Here is a 17,156-nt window from a genome sequence, read left to right on the forward strand (position 1 = left end):
GCCGCCGCTCGGCAGGAAGCTCACGTGCTTGAAGTCGCCGACGGACCGCAGGTCCTTGAGCGCCGCCGGCGTCCAGAGCTGCGCCGGGAAGATCTTGATCAGCTTCGCGCCGGCGTTCCAGCAGGTGCGTATCTCCTGCGGCGTGAACGCCGCCGGAACGGGGAGCACGTTGTATTTCAGACAGGCCTCGATCATGCCTACCAAGACCGACAGGGTTGAGTGCTTCGGCTTTCTGGGCGTGAAATATGCGAAAAATACACTCCTGTCGCTGGACACTGGATCATGCCCGGCGGGTTGAAGGGGCTCAGCGCGAACTTTGCGCCCAAAGCCGCGACGCGCGGCACGTCGGCCGCGTCCTGGACCGTGCCGACGCCGACGCAGCAGAAGTCGCCGACGCGCGCGACGAGCGTCGAGAGCACGCGCTCGAACTCGACGCTGTCGAGCGTGACCTCGAGCGCCGAGCAGCCGAGGTTCGCGAGCTCGACGCCCCGCGCGATGGCCGCGTCCGCGTTCTTGGCCCGGAGGATCGCGACGACCTTGCCCCGCGCCACGGTCGCGAGCGCGCCGTCGAGGGCCGCGTTGGATGCGGGCGCCGCCGCCGGCGGCGTCGGCGGCGGCGGCGGCGGCGCGGCGCCCGCGCCGAGCGAGGGGCAGGGCACGAGCCGCGGGCTCGTCGGCTCGCGCGCGTAGCGGCGCTCGTAGGCCTCGAGCGCCGCGCGCGGCACGTCGCTGTGGTCGCCCTGGGACTCCTGGCAGAGGGCCGCGAGGAGGTCCGCGCGCCGCAGGGCGTCGGCGTCGGCGAGGCCGTCGAGCCGCGCGTCCACGTAGCCCGCGGCCCACGCGGAGCCGCCGCCGCACTCGTCCTTGGGCGTGTGGAGCACGGGGCAGTCGAACGTCGTCGCCAGGCCCGTCGCCGACGCCAGCACGGACCAGCGCTTCTGCAGCCCCGTGGCCGCGTCGCGCGTCTTGAAGCAGCACGCGAGCTTGAGCTTTTCCGCGCCCGCGTACGTCGCCGCGAGCTTTTCGCGCGCGTCCGCGAGGAGCGTGGGCCAGCACGCGTCCGTCTCCGGGACGACGGCGCCGGCCGCGGCGCCGCCGCGGCCCAGCGCGCTGTGGCCGTCGCGCTGCTCGAAGGCCGACATGGCCTCGGGCACGTCCGCGACGCCGACGAGCTTCGCGACGAGGCGCAGCTGCGTCAGCGACACGACGAGCGTGTCGACGGCGCAGGCCTCGTCGCCCAGCGCCTTCGCGACGGCCGCGTGCCAGAGATCCTCGAGCGTGCCCAGGGCCGGCCGCCAGTTGAGGTCGAGGAAGACCTTGGTGCCCGCCAGGCCCCCGAGGTCCTTGAGCCAGGCCGCCCGCGCCGCGGCGCTCAGCAGCGGCGTGATGCCCGTCGCGTGGCGCCACGCGCACGTCGCGCCGCCGACGCAGGCGAGGAGCGCGGCCTCGTCGGCCTTCGCGAACGCCGACCCGGCGCGCTCGTAGTGGACGCGGCGCTCGTCCGGCAGCACGTGGAAGCAGCCCATGAGCGCGCCCGGCGCGACGACGACCTTGGACGCGTCGACGCCCGCGTCTTCGGCGCACATGACGGGCACCGTGCCCGTGCGGCTCTCCGGAAGCACGCTGCTCCAGCCGCAGGACCGGCCGAGCCTCGCGAGGGCGACCATGACATTGAGTTCATCGCCGCCGACGGTGCGCAGCCAGAGGGACGCGCTCGAGGGCTTGGTCTCGCCGTCGAAGGGCGACGCCGTCGTCGGGGCGTAGCGCAGCATCGCCTCGCCCCAGCCGAAGGCCTCGAACGGAGAGCCCATTCTCTCACCTCGATTCGCCGAATAATGCCACAGGAAAGAAGTGACCTTGCAGTGGTGTTGCAGTGCCTCCGCGGTTCTACTCCGCGGTCACGCGCAGGCTTATACCGAAAGGGTCGTCACCACCAGGGGTGCACGGCGACGTCGCGCGCGTCGATGCCGAGGTCCGCGAGGAGCTCGCCGTTCGTCGACGGCGCCGCGTCGAGCACGCCGAGCGTGGGCCGGTCGTTCTCGAAGACGACGACCGCGGCCTCGACGTCGAGGACCTTCCGCGTGCCCGCCGCGTCCCGGTAGTGGAACTTGCGGAGCGCCGCGCGCCGGTCCGGGATGGACGCGTGGGCGAGCGCGTCGACGAGCGGCGGGTTCGCGCCGTGCTCGGAGCAGTAGCGCCATTGCGGGCACGCGTCCTCCATGGAGCGGCACGACAGCGCGAGCTCCGGGTACCTGGCCGCCAGCTCCGCCGGCGTGGTCTGCTTCGCCTCGTTGTAGGTCAGGTCGCGCCAGAGCTCGCCGCCGTAGCGCACGCAGCCGCCGAGGTCCGCCTCCTCCAAAATGCTGTGCCAGAGGCTGTACTGGTCCTTGAAGGAGCAGCGGTTGCCGAACCAGCGCCGGAGGAAGGCGCGCGCGAAGGGCGCGTCCCGCGCGTAGAAGCGGCTCCCGTGGACGCGCCACCACGTCGTGAACGCGCCGCGCGCGTGCTCGAAGACGACGTCGGAGCCGTTGACGTCGTGGACGCTCCGCTGGAAGGCCCGCCGCTTCTTCGACGCCGTCGTCGCGGCCCAGGGCCAGGCGGCCGCCGCGTCGAGGTCCACGTAGAAGAGGCCCGCCGTGTCCGGCCGCGCGAGCGCGGCGAGCGCCGCGGGCACCTTGATGTAGTGGTTCGACACGGACGTGGCGTCGTGGCGGATGGCCTTCTCGTCGCCGTCGTAGAAGGACTCGAGCGTCCGGCGCCGCGCCGACCGCGCCAGCGCGCTCGCGAGGCACGCGGGCCGCTCCGCGGTCGACAGCTTCTTGGGCAGCTCGCCGATCCACACGAGCGGCCGCAGCTTCGAGTCCGACGCGTAGAGGAGGCGGCTCAGGAAGAGGGGCCAGAGCCGGAAGAGGTAGGCCGCCGAGTTGGCCACGCTCAGCAGCGCGACGTCCGCCGACGGCGGCGAGTTCGCGTACGCGCAGAGCGCGGGCCGCCGCCGGAACCGGTCGGCCGCGGCCGCGTCGCCGGCGGCGATTTCCACCACCTCGCCGGACGCGAGCGTGAGGACCAGCGTCGGCGGCCGCGGCGCCGTGCCGTTGGCCCGGAGGCCGAGCACGACGTCGAAGGTGCAGCCCACGTCGATGGCGCCGAAGCCGGCGAGCCAGCCGCAGTCCGCCGCGCCCGCGTCGCCGCAGCGCGCGACGTTGCCGGGCGTCGCCCAGGCCGCGACGTAGGCGGCGTCGTCGGCGATGCGGCCGCCGAGCGCCGCGGTGGCGAGGAGGAGGACCAGGCAGCCCGAGGGCTGCCACATCGTGCGAATATTTTCGCTTGCTCCGACCTCGCTACCTCGCGTCGACGAGGCATCAACGACATCAAGCATGGTTCAAGGGAGACCGAATTCGACGACCCCCATCCGAAACGAAAGTCAGGAGGACTCCTGAGGCAAAAGTAAGGGGGCAGTGTTCGCGCGCGCTCGGCGGCGCGGGCCCGGGGCGGCTCCGCGTCCCGGGAGCCTCGCGCCGCGGCCTCGGGGCCGGGCTCAGGCCGTCGCGAGGCGGAGCGCGGCGGCGCCCGCGCGGGGCGCGCCGCGGAAGATGAAGGCCGACGGTAGTTCGTCGGCCTCGTCGGTCTGGTTCCAGAGGGCGGCCCAGGTCGCGTTCGCGTCGGACGCGAGGAACTCCGGGATCTCCTGGAGGCTCCGGGGCTTCGGGAGCGCGTCCGTCGAGAAGGCGAGGACGAGGAGCACGGCGAGGCACGCGAGGAAGAAGAGGGCGGCGTAGCAGCCGAAGTTCGGCGGCGCCTCCGCGGCGACCGGGGGCGCGTCGATGGCCCCGCCCGCGACTTGCGCGTTGACGAGGCCGTTGATCTCGATTTCGCGCTCGCGCTGGATGAAGTGGGCGCCGTGGAGCACGTGGTAGTCGGCGACGGCGCAACCGGCGTCCTTGAAGGCGCGCCAGAGCGTCTCGCCCGCGGAGACGCCGGCGACGAAGTCGTGGCGGCCGTGCGCGACGACGACGCGCGCGCCGGAGTCGCGGACGGCCGCGAGGTCCGCGGCCGTGACCCTGTGCTTGAAGACGGCGGCGAGGTGGCCGTCCTCGCCGGTCTTGGCGCGCTGGCGGCCCTCGTCGAAGCGTTTCTGGCTGTTGGAGAGGGTGACGTACTCGTCCATGAGGTCGTCGCGGTGCTCGGCGACGTACGCGTCCGTGTAGTGGCAGTCGAGGTCCGCGTCCGCGCGGCGGTGGGCCGTCGACGCCGTCGCGAGCTTGGGCAGCGTGCGGAAGAGCTTGGCCGTGATCGGCGGGATCATGTTGAACCAGCCGCCGAGCGAGCCCGAGAGCAAGGTCAGCGACGCGAGGCGCTTCTCCGCGGCGAGGACGCCGGCGACCTTGCAGGAGATCATGGCGCCGAGGCTGTGGCCGACGACGTGGACGGCCGCGCCCGCGGGCACGACGTCGGCGACGACGGTCAGGACGTCCGCGGCCATGGCCTCGGTCGAGTAGCCGCCGGCCGGCACGTCGCTGTCGCCGATGCCGCGGTTGTCGACGGTGACGGCGCCCGTCGTCGGCGCGAGGGCCGCGACCTGGCGGTCCCACATGCCCCGCGGGGCCGCGACGCCGGCGACGAAGACGACCCACGACGCCGCGGCGTCGCCGTTGTGGACCTCGTAGCCGATCTTGACGCTGCCGTGGAGGTCGTCGGCGCTCTCGCAGTGGCGGAGGGTCGGCATGGTGTGATGTTTTTGAGAGAGGTGCTCGAGATCGGGCGCGTCGATGCGGCGGCGCTTAGAGGCTGAAGGACTCTGCATTGAGGGACGCGTTCGTGGCCCAGTGGGTCTTCGTGGCGAGGGACCAGTTGTCGCGGAGGTTGAGCATCATGGTGGTGGAGGACGGCGCGCGGGGCAGCGCGGAGGGGGTCTGTCTTGGTGTGCTGGGCAGCCGACGCGAATCCTGTTTCCAAGAACTGGTTGTTTTGTCGACGTCGACGACACGGGGCAGCCGTCCGCCAATTCGCCGTGATTGCATATCTAAGGCTCTAAGGCATCCGATGCTGAGGCTGATCGCGCTTTCTGCCACAAGTGTGTTGCGATGGATTGAGTGCTGCCTTGGCTTTGTGCTCTCTTGCTGCTCATAGCATAGCGATGCGACCGTGCACTGTCGCGCTACTGCCAGCGCTGGCGGCCGCTCATAGCATCGCGCGCCTCTCGCGCGCAGCCATCGACGCGTGCCGCGGCCTCGATTGCTGGCCGGAGCCGGAGGACGCTGCGTTGGCGTGCTTCCACGCGATCGCAGCGCTCGACGACGACGACGACGACACGACATGCCCGGTGCCGCCGCAGGGCGAGTTCGCCTTCGCTCCGGACGTCGCGTTCGACGACCGCTTCGCGGTCGCGGAACCGCTCGCCCGCGCCGGCGACGGCGCCGCGATGCAGACGGTCGGCCTGCTGCGCTACTACGGCGTCGGCGGCCCCCCGAAGGACGACCGTGCGAGCGCGCGGTGGCACGCGGCGGCGGCCGCGCGCGGTAACTGCGACGGCCTCGCCGTGCTCGGCGGCTGCGTGCGCCGCGGCGTCGGCGCGGACCGGCTCGAGGACGCGGGCGTGTCCCTCGTCGAGGCCGCCGCGGCGGCGGGCAGCCCCGTGGGCCTCTGCAAGCTGGGCGTCCTCTATACCGACGGCGACTCCGGCCTGCCGCGGGACGCTACCCGTGCCTACGATCTCTTCGATCGGGCCGCGGCGTCCGGCTCCGCGCTCGGCCTCTTCAACCACGGCTGGGCGCTCGTGCACGGCGTCGGCGCGCCCCGCGACGTCGACCGCGGTCTGGCCCAGTGGGCCGCGGCGGCGCGCCTCGCGCCCGACGACGGCGCGGAGGAGGCCTCGTTTTTTCTGTGGGCGGAGCGCGGCCGCATGGACCGGGAGCAGCGCGCGCGGTACCGGCCGGACGCGTGCCTCCGCCTCGCCGCGTCGCTCGGCTTCGAGCACGCTGTGGACGAGCTCGCCGCGGGTACGTAAGATCCGCACGACTGACGCTGTTGTGGCGTAGAACTCATTGACGCTAAGGTGAAGTGATGATGACGAGCTCGCTCGTTGACGCCAAAGTTGAAGGTGAACTCGGAGGCCTTTGACATGGCGTCTCGTCTCATGTGTCCCCAATGACCTGCGAACCATGACATCGAAGCAACGGTGATGGCAGCCGGGTGATGGCAACCGCTAAGCTCCTCACAACACTGCTCGTCGCCGCGACCGCGCAGCGCGACTGCGCCTGCGATCCGTCGCTCGGTCTGGCCTGCGCCGAGGCGCGCATCGCGCCGTGGGAGCGCGACTGGCGCGACCTGCGCTGCGACCTGCGGTGCTGCGCGGAGGCCGCGACGCGCGCCCTGGGCTGGGACGTCGCGGCGAAGGGGCAGGCGGATCCCTACGGCGCCCTCGTCGGCGGGCGGTCGCTGCGGCCGTTCTGCGACGGCGAGCTCGGCTGGGACCGGAAGCGACGGGCCTACGCCTACCGGCCGCTGTCGCCGCCGCCGCCGAATCGCGCCGCCGTCGTCGTCTACTTTCGCGGCATCGGACCCGGCTCCAGGGAGACGCGCGACGCGCGGTCGCCGCTCCTCGCCGCCGAAGCCGCCGCCCGCGCCCTGAACCGGTCCGCGGCTCTGTTGATCGTCGCCGGCGACGCGACGTTCCCGCCGCCGGGCACGGCGCCCGTCGCGGGCGTCGACGTCTGGGCCGCGAACCCGGGCCCCGGCGCGACGGCGCTGCCGCTGGGCGTGAGCGCGGGTCCGAACGCGCGGTACGCGCGCGTCGTCGACGGCCTGCTCGCGGCGCCGGCGCCGAGGCTCGCGGACCGGCCGCGGCGCCTGCTCTGCCGCGGCTACCGCGTCGACGACGCGCGCGCGGCGGCGCTCGCGCGCGTCGGCGAGTTCTTCGAGGGCTGCGGCCCGGGCCGGCTCGACCGCGACGCCTACTTCGCCGCGCTCCGAGAGAGCCGCTTCGTGCTCTGCCCGCGCGGCTTCGGCGACGCGACGTTCCGCTTCTACGAGGCGCTGCTCGCCGGCGCCGTGCCCGTCGTCGACACGGCCGGCGACCAGGGCCTCGCGGCGCTCTACGCGGACTTCCCCGTCGTCGAGCTCGCGTCCTTCGACGAGCTCTCGCCGGCGGTCCTCGACGCCGCGGAGCGCGACCTCGCGGCGCGGCGCCTCGACCTGCGGCGGGCGTTCCTGCCCTACTGGATAGGGAGGATCGCGCGCGACGCGCGGCCGCGCGAACGGCCGCGGCCGCGGCCGAAAGCGCCCCGCGAGCTCACCGCCCGCTAAAGGTCGGCCTGGAGCTCGCGCCCTCAGTAAGAGCAGGTCGGCCTGTCAGTTAAGACCCCCTTACTCGCCCGCGATGCGCCGCGTCTTCGGCGCTGTGAGCTCGACGTCGTCGACGGCGACGGGCGCGTAGTCGGGCGCGGTTTGCGGCGCGCCGGGCTGTAGGAAGAGCTTGAGGTAGGCCAGCACGACCACGAGGGCGAGGCTGTGCCAGGCGAGGATGTAGGCGCCGACGTCGACGCGGCTCGCCGCGGCCGTGAGCGTGAGGCCCGTCTGGCCGCCGAAGAACGTGTAGGCCGCGAAGACGAAACACGCGCCGCTCTCGCGCGGGCTCGCGACCTGGACCCGGAGCCAGGCGGCGAGCGCGACCCAGGCCGCCGTCGCGCCGTGCATCGCGACGCCGAAGTCGTTCGGCTGCTTGTGCGCCCAGATGAACCAGCACCAGGAGAACGCGAACCAGACGTGGGGCGCGCGGCGCAGCTTCTCGCCGCTCGCCGGGTCGAGCCGCGGCGCGAGGAGGAAGCCCGCGCCGCACAGACCGATGACGACGCACATCCACGCGTGGAGGCCGTGCCGCATGTAGTGCATCGCGAAGCCGTCGAGGCCCTTGACGAGCGCGCGGCTCAGCGCCTCGCCGGCGACGTAGGCGAAGGCGACGAAGATGGAGAGCCGGCCCTCGATCGCGCAGCGCTTGCGCCAGGGCCAGTCGTGGCACAGCGCCGTGACGCCGATGGCCGCAATGAAGATCGACGGGCCCAGGTGGCCGGGGAACTGCTCCGCGGTCTGCGGAGAGCGCCAGATGTCCGCGACGTGGCAGACGTAGGTGACGACGGCGACCTGCGCCGCGGCGAGCACCGCGTGGACCTTCGTCGCGGGCGTGAGCCAGGACATCGCAAGCTAAGGACGCTTTGAGCGCCGCGAGGTCCGCGTCGTCGTCCTCGACGTCGTCGCGGGCGTCGAGCACGACCGCTGCGGCAATTCTGACCCCAATCCTCAACCACTTGTGTATCTGCGTGGGAGGCAGCCCAATTCGACGACGCGAGGTACCTCGTCTGTCGTCGGCGGCCACCCTCGTCGACGGCGGCCGCGTCTGGCCCGGAGCGAGGCATGGCGGGCTACGGGTCCAGCGGCGCCGACGTGCCCGCGTGCCGGGACGACGGCGACCTCTTCCAGGCCGCGGCGGACGGCGCGCCCGCCGCGCCCGGCGGCGGCGCGCGGCGGCGGGGGCTCGTCGCGGGCGCCTGCGCGGCGGCCGTCGTGGTCCTCGCGTCGGCGTGGCGCGGGTCCGCGGCGGCGCCCCTCGGGTCGGCGTCCCTGGCCGCCGTCGCCGCGGCGGCGGCGGCGGACGCGGACGACGACCACCCGAACGCCGGCGAGGCTCCCGGCGTCATCATGGCCTACAACGCGTACCAGCTCCGGGGCGACGACTTCGCCGGCGAGGGCTACCCCTTCGTCGCCCGCGGCGCCGTCGTCGAGCCCCACCGGGAGACCGTGCTCTACGCGAAGCACCTCGGCGTCGCCTCCGCGCACGCGTGGACGCTCGCGGGCCCCGGCGGCGAGGCGCTCCTGAAAACGCAGAGCGCCGAGCGCCTCGACGGCGGCGCCGCGGGCGTCCAGCTCGCCCTGCGCCACACCTTCACGCAGCTCGGCGTGCACACCGCGCGGCTCGCCGTGAGCGGCGACGGCGCCGGCGCGCGCGAGCTGTTGGCAACCGGCGTGCCCGGCGTCCACGGCCGGTCGAACTCGAGCCTGCTGACGAACGCGTCGAGCGCCCACAAGGCCTACGAGCGCGAGTTGTTGTCGACTTATGTGAGACGCAACATCTACACGACGTCGCGCGGCGACCGCGACCGGTTCCTCGACAGCTTCGTCAACCTGCAGGCGATGAGCGACGCCGAGGCCCAGACCTGGGGCCCGGACTGCCACCCCTTATCCTACTTCCTGTCCATCCACCTCGAGATGGCCGCGGGCCGCGTCTCCGACAAGTTCCACGACGGCATGGGCTTCCTGACGCAGCACGCGTCGCTGACGAACGAGTTCGAGCTCGCGCTGCAGGCGCTCGACCCGACGGTGACCATCCCCTACTGGGACTACACGCGCGAGGGCGAGGCCGTCTTCGAGGCGGACACGCTCGCCGCCGCCTGGGACACGGAGCTCTGGAACGACACGTGGTTCGGCTCGTCCGGCGGGCCGTTGCACACCGTGACGACGGGGCGCTTCGCGTACCAGGTCATCGGGTCCGCGGGCAACGCGTCGCTGACGTCGAACCCCTACGGCCTCCTGCGCGCGCCCTGGAACGTGAACAAGTCGCCCTTCGTGAGCCGGCTCCACAAGTTCTGCAACTACTCCATGGGCTACTCGATCTGGCCCCGGTGCGAGACGCACTGGAATTTAACCTTCTCCGCGTCCTACGATTCCTTCTACGACTGGATCTGGCAGGCGGGCTACGCGCCCCACGGGCCCGTCCACTACTACATCGGCGGCTACACGAACTGCGGCGACCTATTGGACGAGCTCGAGTACGTCGCGGGCGCGGACTCGCGCGGCGCGATCGAGTCGTTCGCGCGGATGATGGTCGTCCTGCCCAAGCAGCTCTACCGCGCCTTCATGACCAACTCGCCGACTTGCGCCATGGACGTGCCCCAGGAGGAGTGCCACATGATCTGCACGCAGTCCATGAAGAAGCCGGGCATGGTCGACGACTTCATGCGCGTCGTCACCGAGGTCGCGGAGGGCCTCAGCGGCACGGGCATCCCCGTGGACTACAAGTGGCTCCAGACCATGAACGAGTCCCAGGCGGAGCACCTGGCCAACGTCTTCTGCACGACGCCCTTCTCGCCGGGCGAGCAGATCGAGGCCGCGTCGCCCGTCGACGTGTCCTTCTGGCCCATCCACCCGACGGTCGAGCGCCTCCTCCAGTACAAGCGCCTCGTCCACGACTTCACGGACGTGACCTGGAACAACCCCGGCGAGATCGACGGCGAGACGACGTGGTACTGCCAGGAGGGCATCACCGTCTACGCCGCGAACCTCCACGGCGAGACGGACAACTGCAAGGGCCACCACGCGACGGACATGACGCTCTTCAAGAGCCGCGTCAAGACGGAGCAGGGCTTCGACCGCCAGTTCCTCTCCAACATCGAGCTCCTATACGCCATCAGCCCGGAGACGTACCGCATGGGCTACATCTACGACAACTTCAAGTGGGACCACTGCGCCGACAAGGGCTGGGACTTCCCGAAGCCCTCCTGGGTCATCGAGGCCGAGGGCGACGGCGGCGCCTTCTGAGCCCCGCCCCCCCCCCGCCGCGCGTAAGCACCGCGTCCTCTTAGTCCGCGGCCGAGCGCCGCGTCGACGAGCTCCTCCGCGGAGGGCGTGCGCGTAAGCACCGCGTCCTCTTAGTCCGCGGCCGGGCCCCAGTCGCTGTCGCGGCCGAGCGCCGCGTCGACGAGCTCCTCCGCGGAGGGCGTGCGCTGGCGGCTCGAGAGCGGCGGCGGCTTCGGCGGCGCCGAAACCGCCGGGTCCGGCGCGGGCAGGAGTGGCGCGTTGAGGCGCGCCGCGTCGCCGGGCGGCGGCGCGCCGCGAAGCACGCCGGGGAGACATACGGGCGCGAGGCCGCCGAGCGCGAAGGTCGTGAACAAGACGACGGCGAGCGTCATGGCCTTCATCTCCCGGTCGAAGGCCGTGCCGCCGTCCGTCACGACGTCCTTGGGCGGGAGCGACGCCGCGAGGACCCACGAGGTGCAGCCGCGGATGCCGGCGAAGAAGAGCGCCGCGGACGTGGCGAAGACGCCCCGCGATGTCCGCGGCGCGCGCGGGGAAACGCCCGCGGCCCGCGCGCGCGACGCCTTGCGCCGCGCGGCCCAGCGGTCCGCGGCCGCGAACGCCGCGACGAGCGGCACCGTCGACGCGAGGCGCCCGAGGAGCGCGGCGGCGACGGCGAGCGCCGCGAGCTTCGCGTCCCATTTCACGGCGCCGGAGGTCTCGACGACGACGACGCCGAGGTAGCAGAACACGAGCGTCTCGTTGAGGAGCGCGACGGTCCGCGAGAGCTCGCGCGCGGCGCGCTCGCCCTCGCCGCCGAGGAGCGGCAGCGCGAACGCGTCGAGGAGCAGCGCGGCGACGACGAGGCCGAGCACGGACGAGATGTCGAGCGCGAGGCCCACGTAGTAGGGCACGAGGCAGAGGAAGAGGAAGAGCGCCGCGTCCGCCGCGGGCGCGGCGCCGCGGCGCCGGCCGAGGCGCAAGAGCGCGTAGGCGACCGCGGCGGCACCGGCGCCGATGGCGACGGCGAGGACGCTCGAGCGGCAGAAGTCGCCGACGACGCCCGCCCAGGCGCCCGCGCGGCCCCAGACGTCGGCGCCGGGCGCCTCGACCAACCGCTTCGCGAAGGCCGCGTAGAGCTGGAACGACACCGCGTCGTTCAGGATCGACTCGCCGAAGACGCCGATGTAGAGCGCGCTTTTCGGCGAGACGTGGAGCCGGTCCTTGAGGATGGCGAGGATCGCGCACGGGTCCGTGGGGGCGATCAGCGAGCCGAAGGTCAGCGCCTCCGCGGCGCTCCAGCCCGTCGCTCCGGCCACCGCGAGGGCCGTCGCGACCGTGCTCAGCGACGTGCCCACGACGGCGAACGCGACGACGCGCGCCGCGTGGCGCCGGAGCGCGCGCTTGTCGACCTCGAGCGTCGCGTCGAGCAAGATCGGCGGCAGCATGACGAACATGAAGAGATCGTCGCCTACCAAGCACGTCGGTAACGATTTTTCATCGTTTCCCCACCCGAAAACTCTCGAAAATCGTCACGGCCGCAGGACGCTGGTCGTCGCTGAAGCGGATCGAAGCGAAGTCCCCGCCTCCGACGCCGCGGTACGCGCGGAGCGCGAGGCCCAGCGCCGCGCCGCTCAAGATGACCCAGGCGACGTCCGGGAAGACGGCGTCGAGGCGCCAGGCGGCGGAGGCGGCGCGCGCGAGGCTCGCGACGACGACGACGACGACGACGCCGATGAGGTCGGACGCCGTGAGGCCGCCGACGCCCGCGCTCCCGGAGACGGCCGCGCGCGCGCAGCCGAGCCGCTCGTAGGCGCGCCGGCCCTCGTCGCAGCAGCCGTCGCGCGTCGCGGGGCGCTTCGGGCTGCGGCAGATGCCCCTCCGGAAGAGCCAGACGAGGTGGTCGCAGGTCAGCGCCGTCGTGTTGAAATGCTCGCGTAGGTCGCGGCGGCACTTGGCGAACGCGCCTTCTGGTGGGGGCGGCGCGGCGGCTGCTTCGTCCTCGAGAGCGCTTGCGCGCGCGCGCTGCTCCTCGGCGCCCGTCCGTTCCTCATGGGCTGCGGCTCCGACCACGCCCAGCCCGCCCTCCGGCAGCGCCGCCACTTCCACAAAAGCGACGACGAGCAGCCCAAATAGCAGGCGCAGGCCCATCGGATCCTTCCTGGTGCAACTCCACGGCACCTCGCCGTTGTTGCCCTTCTTATTCGAGACGATGCGGCTGCCCATTATAGCGTTGCTCGGGTCCGCGAACGCCTTCGGCAACGTGACGCGGCGCCTCGACGCTTTGCCGCGGCCCGTCGCCGTCGCGGCCGTGGGCCCGGCGCCCAAGGCCGTCATCCTCTTCACGCACCTGCGGCGCTGCGGCGGGAGCTTCGTCGAGGACGCGGTGCTCAAGCCCCACGTCGCCGCGGCGAAGCTGGGCAAGCCCCTCCTGTGCAAGGAGGGCGAGCTCGCGCGCCACGCGCGGCTCGCGCCGGCCGCGCGCGACCGGTTCGCGCGCGACCTCGCGGCCGCGCCGCTCGTCTGGCGCCACTGCCCCTACGGCGTCCACGCGCTCGCGGCGCCGGCGCGGCCCTACGTCTACGTGACCATGCTGCGCCGCCCCTTCGCGCGCCTCGCGTCCTGGTTCGCCTACTGCGACGCCTACTCCAAGGACAAGTGCCACACGGCGCCGTACCGCGCGCGCGGCCCGGGCTCGAGGATGCTCGCGTTCTACGACGCGCGGCGCCGCAAGTACGCGGCCGTGCCGCCGGCGAAGATCGAGGCCGCGCGCAACGCGCCCGTGGCCAAGCTCGCGACCTTCCACCCGAACTGGCTCGAGTACGCGCTCGACGACAACTACGCGACGCGCATGCGCGCGGCCGGGCGGGAAACAAACATAGTCAGCACGACTTCAATATGTTCGCACGGTTTCGACATACGTGCTTCATCGTCTGAAAAGAACCCGCCGAGAGAAAACGATCCGTCCAAAAATCAGCCGAAACGACGTCGATGCGACCGAGCTCGAGAAGTTTTTGCCGGACAGGGCGTTCCACCGGTTGTTTCCGGCCCAGGCTCGCGGGCGGCGCGTTCCACGACCACCCCGTGCCCCTGCCGCCGGCGGCGCTCGACGCCGCGCTGGAACACGCGGCGACGGAGTACGCCTTCGTGGGCACGCTCGAGCGCCAGGCCGAGTCGCTCTGCGTGCTCGGCGCGCTCCTCGGCGCGCGCGTCGCGCCGGCCCGCGGCGACAAGCACAAGGGGCCGACGACGCACACGAAGGCGTCGGACCTCCCCGCGGACTTCGTCGACGCGTTCGCCGCCTACAGGGCAGGACAAGAGAGCGAAATTCCCAACTTCAAAGGCTCCTTTCTCGGCCGTTTTCCACTCGTTTCGGCTGATTTTTGGACGAGCGATCATCTCTCGGAACGGTCTCGAAGCGTGAATGCTTTTCCCGTAACGCGCGCGCGCGGAACACTCACGTTGAAGCGACGTTGAATCACCCTTGTGCTGCCCAGGCCGCGTACGCGAAGCTCGACGACGCGCTCTACGCGCGGGCCGACGAGCTCCTCGCGGCCCACGTCGCGCGCTTCCCCGCGTGCGCGCCCCCCTAGGGTCCGTGTCTATGTGCATGCTACGACGGCGAGACCTCGTCCGCGACGTTGAGGAGCGAGTCGACGCGGATGAGCCGGGACACGTCGAGGCCCCCGCCGTTGAGGCTGTCGTTGAGGCTGCCGCCGCGGAGGCTGTCGTTGAGCGCGCCGCCGCTGAGGCTGTCGTTGAGCACGCTGCCGTTGTTGAGCGCGAGAGGCGCGCCGGGCCGCGCCGGGAAGCGCGGCCGCGCGAGGCCGTCCCGGGCCCTCGGCGTCGGCGGCCGCCGCCGCGCGTGCGCGGGCGACTTGAGCGCGTGGAGCGGGTGGCGCGCGGGCCCCGGCGGTGACGGCCCGGCGGGCGGCGGCGGCTCGGGCGTCGCCGGGCGGCTCGGCTCCGGGGAGCAGGGGCAGGAGCCGCCGTCGTCCCGGCCGTCCGCGGCCTCGACCTGCTCGCGGTCCCGGAGCGCGATCTCCGCCGCCGCGGACCGCGACCGCTCCGAGAGCCTCGCCGCGAGCTCCGCGAGGTTCTCGTGGCTAAAGTCCTTCGAGCGCTGGTAGTCGACGAGCGTCCGCCCCCGGTGCTTGATGCGGCTCTGGCGCTCCGCGAGCGTGCCTATGTGGGAATCAACCACTGGTTTGGGACGTCCCGACCAAACGTTGAAATTCGAAGAGGCTGGTCCGAACGGTTCGATTACGCGCACATTGAATTCGGGTTGAAGATTTGATTTCCACAGAGGAGCGTGCCGAGCGGCTTCTTCTCGCAGACGAGGCCGAGGCCGCGCCGCGACTCGCCGGGGATGGGCGGCGGCTCCTCGCCCTCGTGGTCCCGCGACGCGAGCACGACCTTGACGCTCAGGAGCCGCCGCTGCTGGAGCATGGCCTTGAAGTCCGCCTCCTGCCAGTAGCAGTCGGCCCGAAGCCGCGGCGCGAAGTCGCCGATCGACGGCACCGCGACGACGTCGGGCTCCGCGTCGAAGGCGACGGCCTTCGCCCCCGCCTCGCCCGGCGGCCGCGCCCGCGGCGTCCTCGGCGTCGCCGGCGACCGCGACAGGCGCCGGCACTCGTCGTCGGCGTCGCGCCACTTCTGCACCTCGCTCGGCCGCAGGCCGTCGCCGTAGCGCGACCGGTCGTTGTCGCCGGGCGCCGCCGCCGCCGACGCGCCGCAGCCCATATATGGCCGCGACGGCTCGCCGAGGCGAGCGGTCGCGACTTTGTGACCGCCGAGGGGGGGGAGGTGCACAACGCTTGGTTTGTGCAATTCAACACGGTGACGGCCTCGAAACGGCTTAGCGCATGTCCGGGAGCACTCCTCGAGGCCTCTCGCACCTCGAGACTTAGTTCAATCTAGAAGAGCGTGTGGACGACGCAGTCGAGGGACTTCTGGTGGCAGCCTCGCTTGTGCAGGTAGGCGTTCGCGACGGCGCCGACGGCGAAGCCCGCGAGGATGTAGAAGAGGCCGTGGATGTCGCGAAGGGAGATCTTGGGGAGCTCGTCGACGTCGGCGGCCGCGACCTCGCACGATCGGTCGACGTCGAAATAGTCGACCATGGTCCTGAGGTACTCGGCCTCGTACTTGGCCGCGTCGACGGCCACGGAGACGTTGGCCGCCAATTCCGCGCTCGCGGTGACGAACTCGACGCGGACCCCGGGGAGCGGCAGGTTCAGGAGGAGCCGCTCGTCGCAGCGCCGGAGCGACTGTTGGCCGGCGAAGATCCAGTCGAGCACGACGACGTCGACCTCGCCGGCGTCGAGGCGCCGCTCGCAGGCCGCGATGCTCTCCGTGTAGCTGTAGTCTCGCGCCGGGTCCGTCGTCGCCCGCTTCACGAGCTTCCCCTCCCAGTCGCGCGGGTCGAGGCCGCCCGCGAGGCACCTGCGGCGCGCGGGCGGCCGTCGCCGGCGCCGCGCCGCGCGTTCGGACGCCGCGGGACGCGCGCGTGGCTCTCGCGGAGCTCCGCGAAGTTCCTCGGCCCGACGATCGCGCGGGGCCGCGACGTGAGGAACGCGGCGAGGTTCGCCTGCGCGCGGCGCGCGTCCGCCGCCGCGCGCGCGGCCCGGCGACGCCGGGACCCGCGGTGTACGTCGCCGTCAGGATCAGCGCCGTGAAGAGGAACCCCACGCGAAACCAGCGGCTCGCCGGGCTAAAGGTCACGTACTCCTCGCCGCGGAGGAGGAGCGCGGCCGCGTGGTAGAGGAAGCTGTGGCTCGAGGGCGTCTCCTCGTGCCAGAGCAGGTCCAGCACGTAGAACACGCCCGCGGCGACGACGATCGCGCCGACGATCGCCAGCCAGAGGTTCCGCTCGAAGGGCTGGAAGATCGAGAACGTAGGCCGCGACGTTCGCGTCTCCTTCCGGACCATGGCGCGCCGGTCGACGGTGAGGATCGGCTCCGTCAGGTGAAACCCCGCGGGCCAGCGCAGCCGCTGCGGGCCGTACGCCCACGCGATGTCGATCTCGCCGCGGTCGAGCGCCGCGATGCTCTTCGCCTGCGCGTCGCGAAACGACCCGAGGTCCACGATCTCGACGTCGAAGCCCATCGCGTCGAAGATGAGGTCGGACATGCGCGGCGCGCCGCCGGAGATCGACCGCGTCTCCTCGCTCCATCGCTGATACGGCGGGATCGATTCCGTGAACGTGCCGAGGCGGAGCTGGGAGGCGGCGACGACCGGAAGGAGGATCAGAGCTATTGACTTCGTGAACATCGCTGTCGTCTGCTTTTGGATCGTCAGCGCCTGGCTTTGCGCGCACGGCGAGCTGTCGCTCCTAAAATAATTGCCTTGACGCGTCTCTAAACGTAGGCCTTCGCGCACAGCGCTGTTTGCTCGCAAAATAATTGCCACAAGGAGTCTTGGTTGAAAAGTGCAACAAGGCACGTGCTGCTCGACGCCTCGCAAGCGAGCATGGCCGCCGCGGCCCGGTCGCCCGGCGCCGGTCGCTCGCGCATGGAGGAGTACCTCATGCTCGCCCTCAAAGTCATGATCGCGCTGGTCGTGCTGCACATGGTCGGCTGGGAGATGTCGCA

At 72.0% G+C, this 17,156-nt stretch overlaps 3 protein-coding genes across 3 annotated transcripts; 1 reads left to right on the forward strand and 2 right to left on the reverse strand.

Annotated features, from left to right (window-relative positions):
- Positions 1-197: 197 nt before the first annotated feature.
- Positions 198-4,726, reverse strand: AURANDRAFT_66924 (hypothetical protein; the record flags this gene model as incomplete). Its single annotated transcript, XM_009042307.1, has 3 exons — positions 198-1,856; positions 1,946-3,341; positions 3,606-4,726. The coding sequence occupies 3 exons, from the start codon at positions 4,724-4,726 to the stop codon at positions 198-200; spliced, it is 4,176 nt and encodes a 1,391-aa protein (XP_009040555.1).
- Positions 4,727-5,137: 411 nt separating this feature from the next.
- On the forward strand, positions 5,138-14,175 carry AURANDRAFT_72431 (hypothetical protein; the record flags this gene model as incomplete). The annotated part of the gene is made up of 7 exons (XM_009042245.1): positions 5,138-6,003; positions 6,189-7,149; positions 8,476-10,554; positions 10,705-10,994; positions 12,712-13,386; positions 13,620-13,935; positions 14,064-14,175. The coding sequence occupies 7 exons, from the start codon at positions 5,138-5,140 to the stop codon at positions 14,157-14,159; spliced, it is 5,283 nt and encodes a 1,760-aa protein (XP_009040493.1).
- Positions 14,176-15,466: 1,291 nt separating this feature from the next.
- On the reverse strand, positions 15,467-16,926 carry AURANDRAFT_72432 (expressed protein; the record flags this gene model as incomplete). The annotated part of the gene is made up of 3 exons (XM_009042306.1): positions 15,467-16,008; positions 16,071-16,153; positions 16,210-16,926. 3 exons carry the CDS (start codon positions 16,834-16,836, stop codon positions 15,483-15,485), a joined length of 1,236 nt encoding a protein of 411 aa, XP_009040554.1.
- Between the last annotated feature and the right edge of the window lie 230 nt (positions 16,927-17,156).

This window comes from Aureococcus anophagefferens (assembly GCF_000186865.1).
Source record: "Aureococcus anophagefferens unplaced genomic scaffold AURANscaffold_29, whole genome shotgun sequence".
In the NCBI taxonomy this organism is placed as follows: domain Eukaryota; class Pelagophyceae; order Pelagomonadales; family Pelagomonadaceae; genus Aureococcus; species Aureococcus anophagefferens.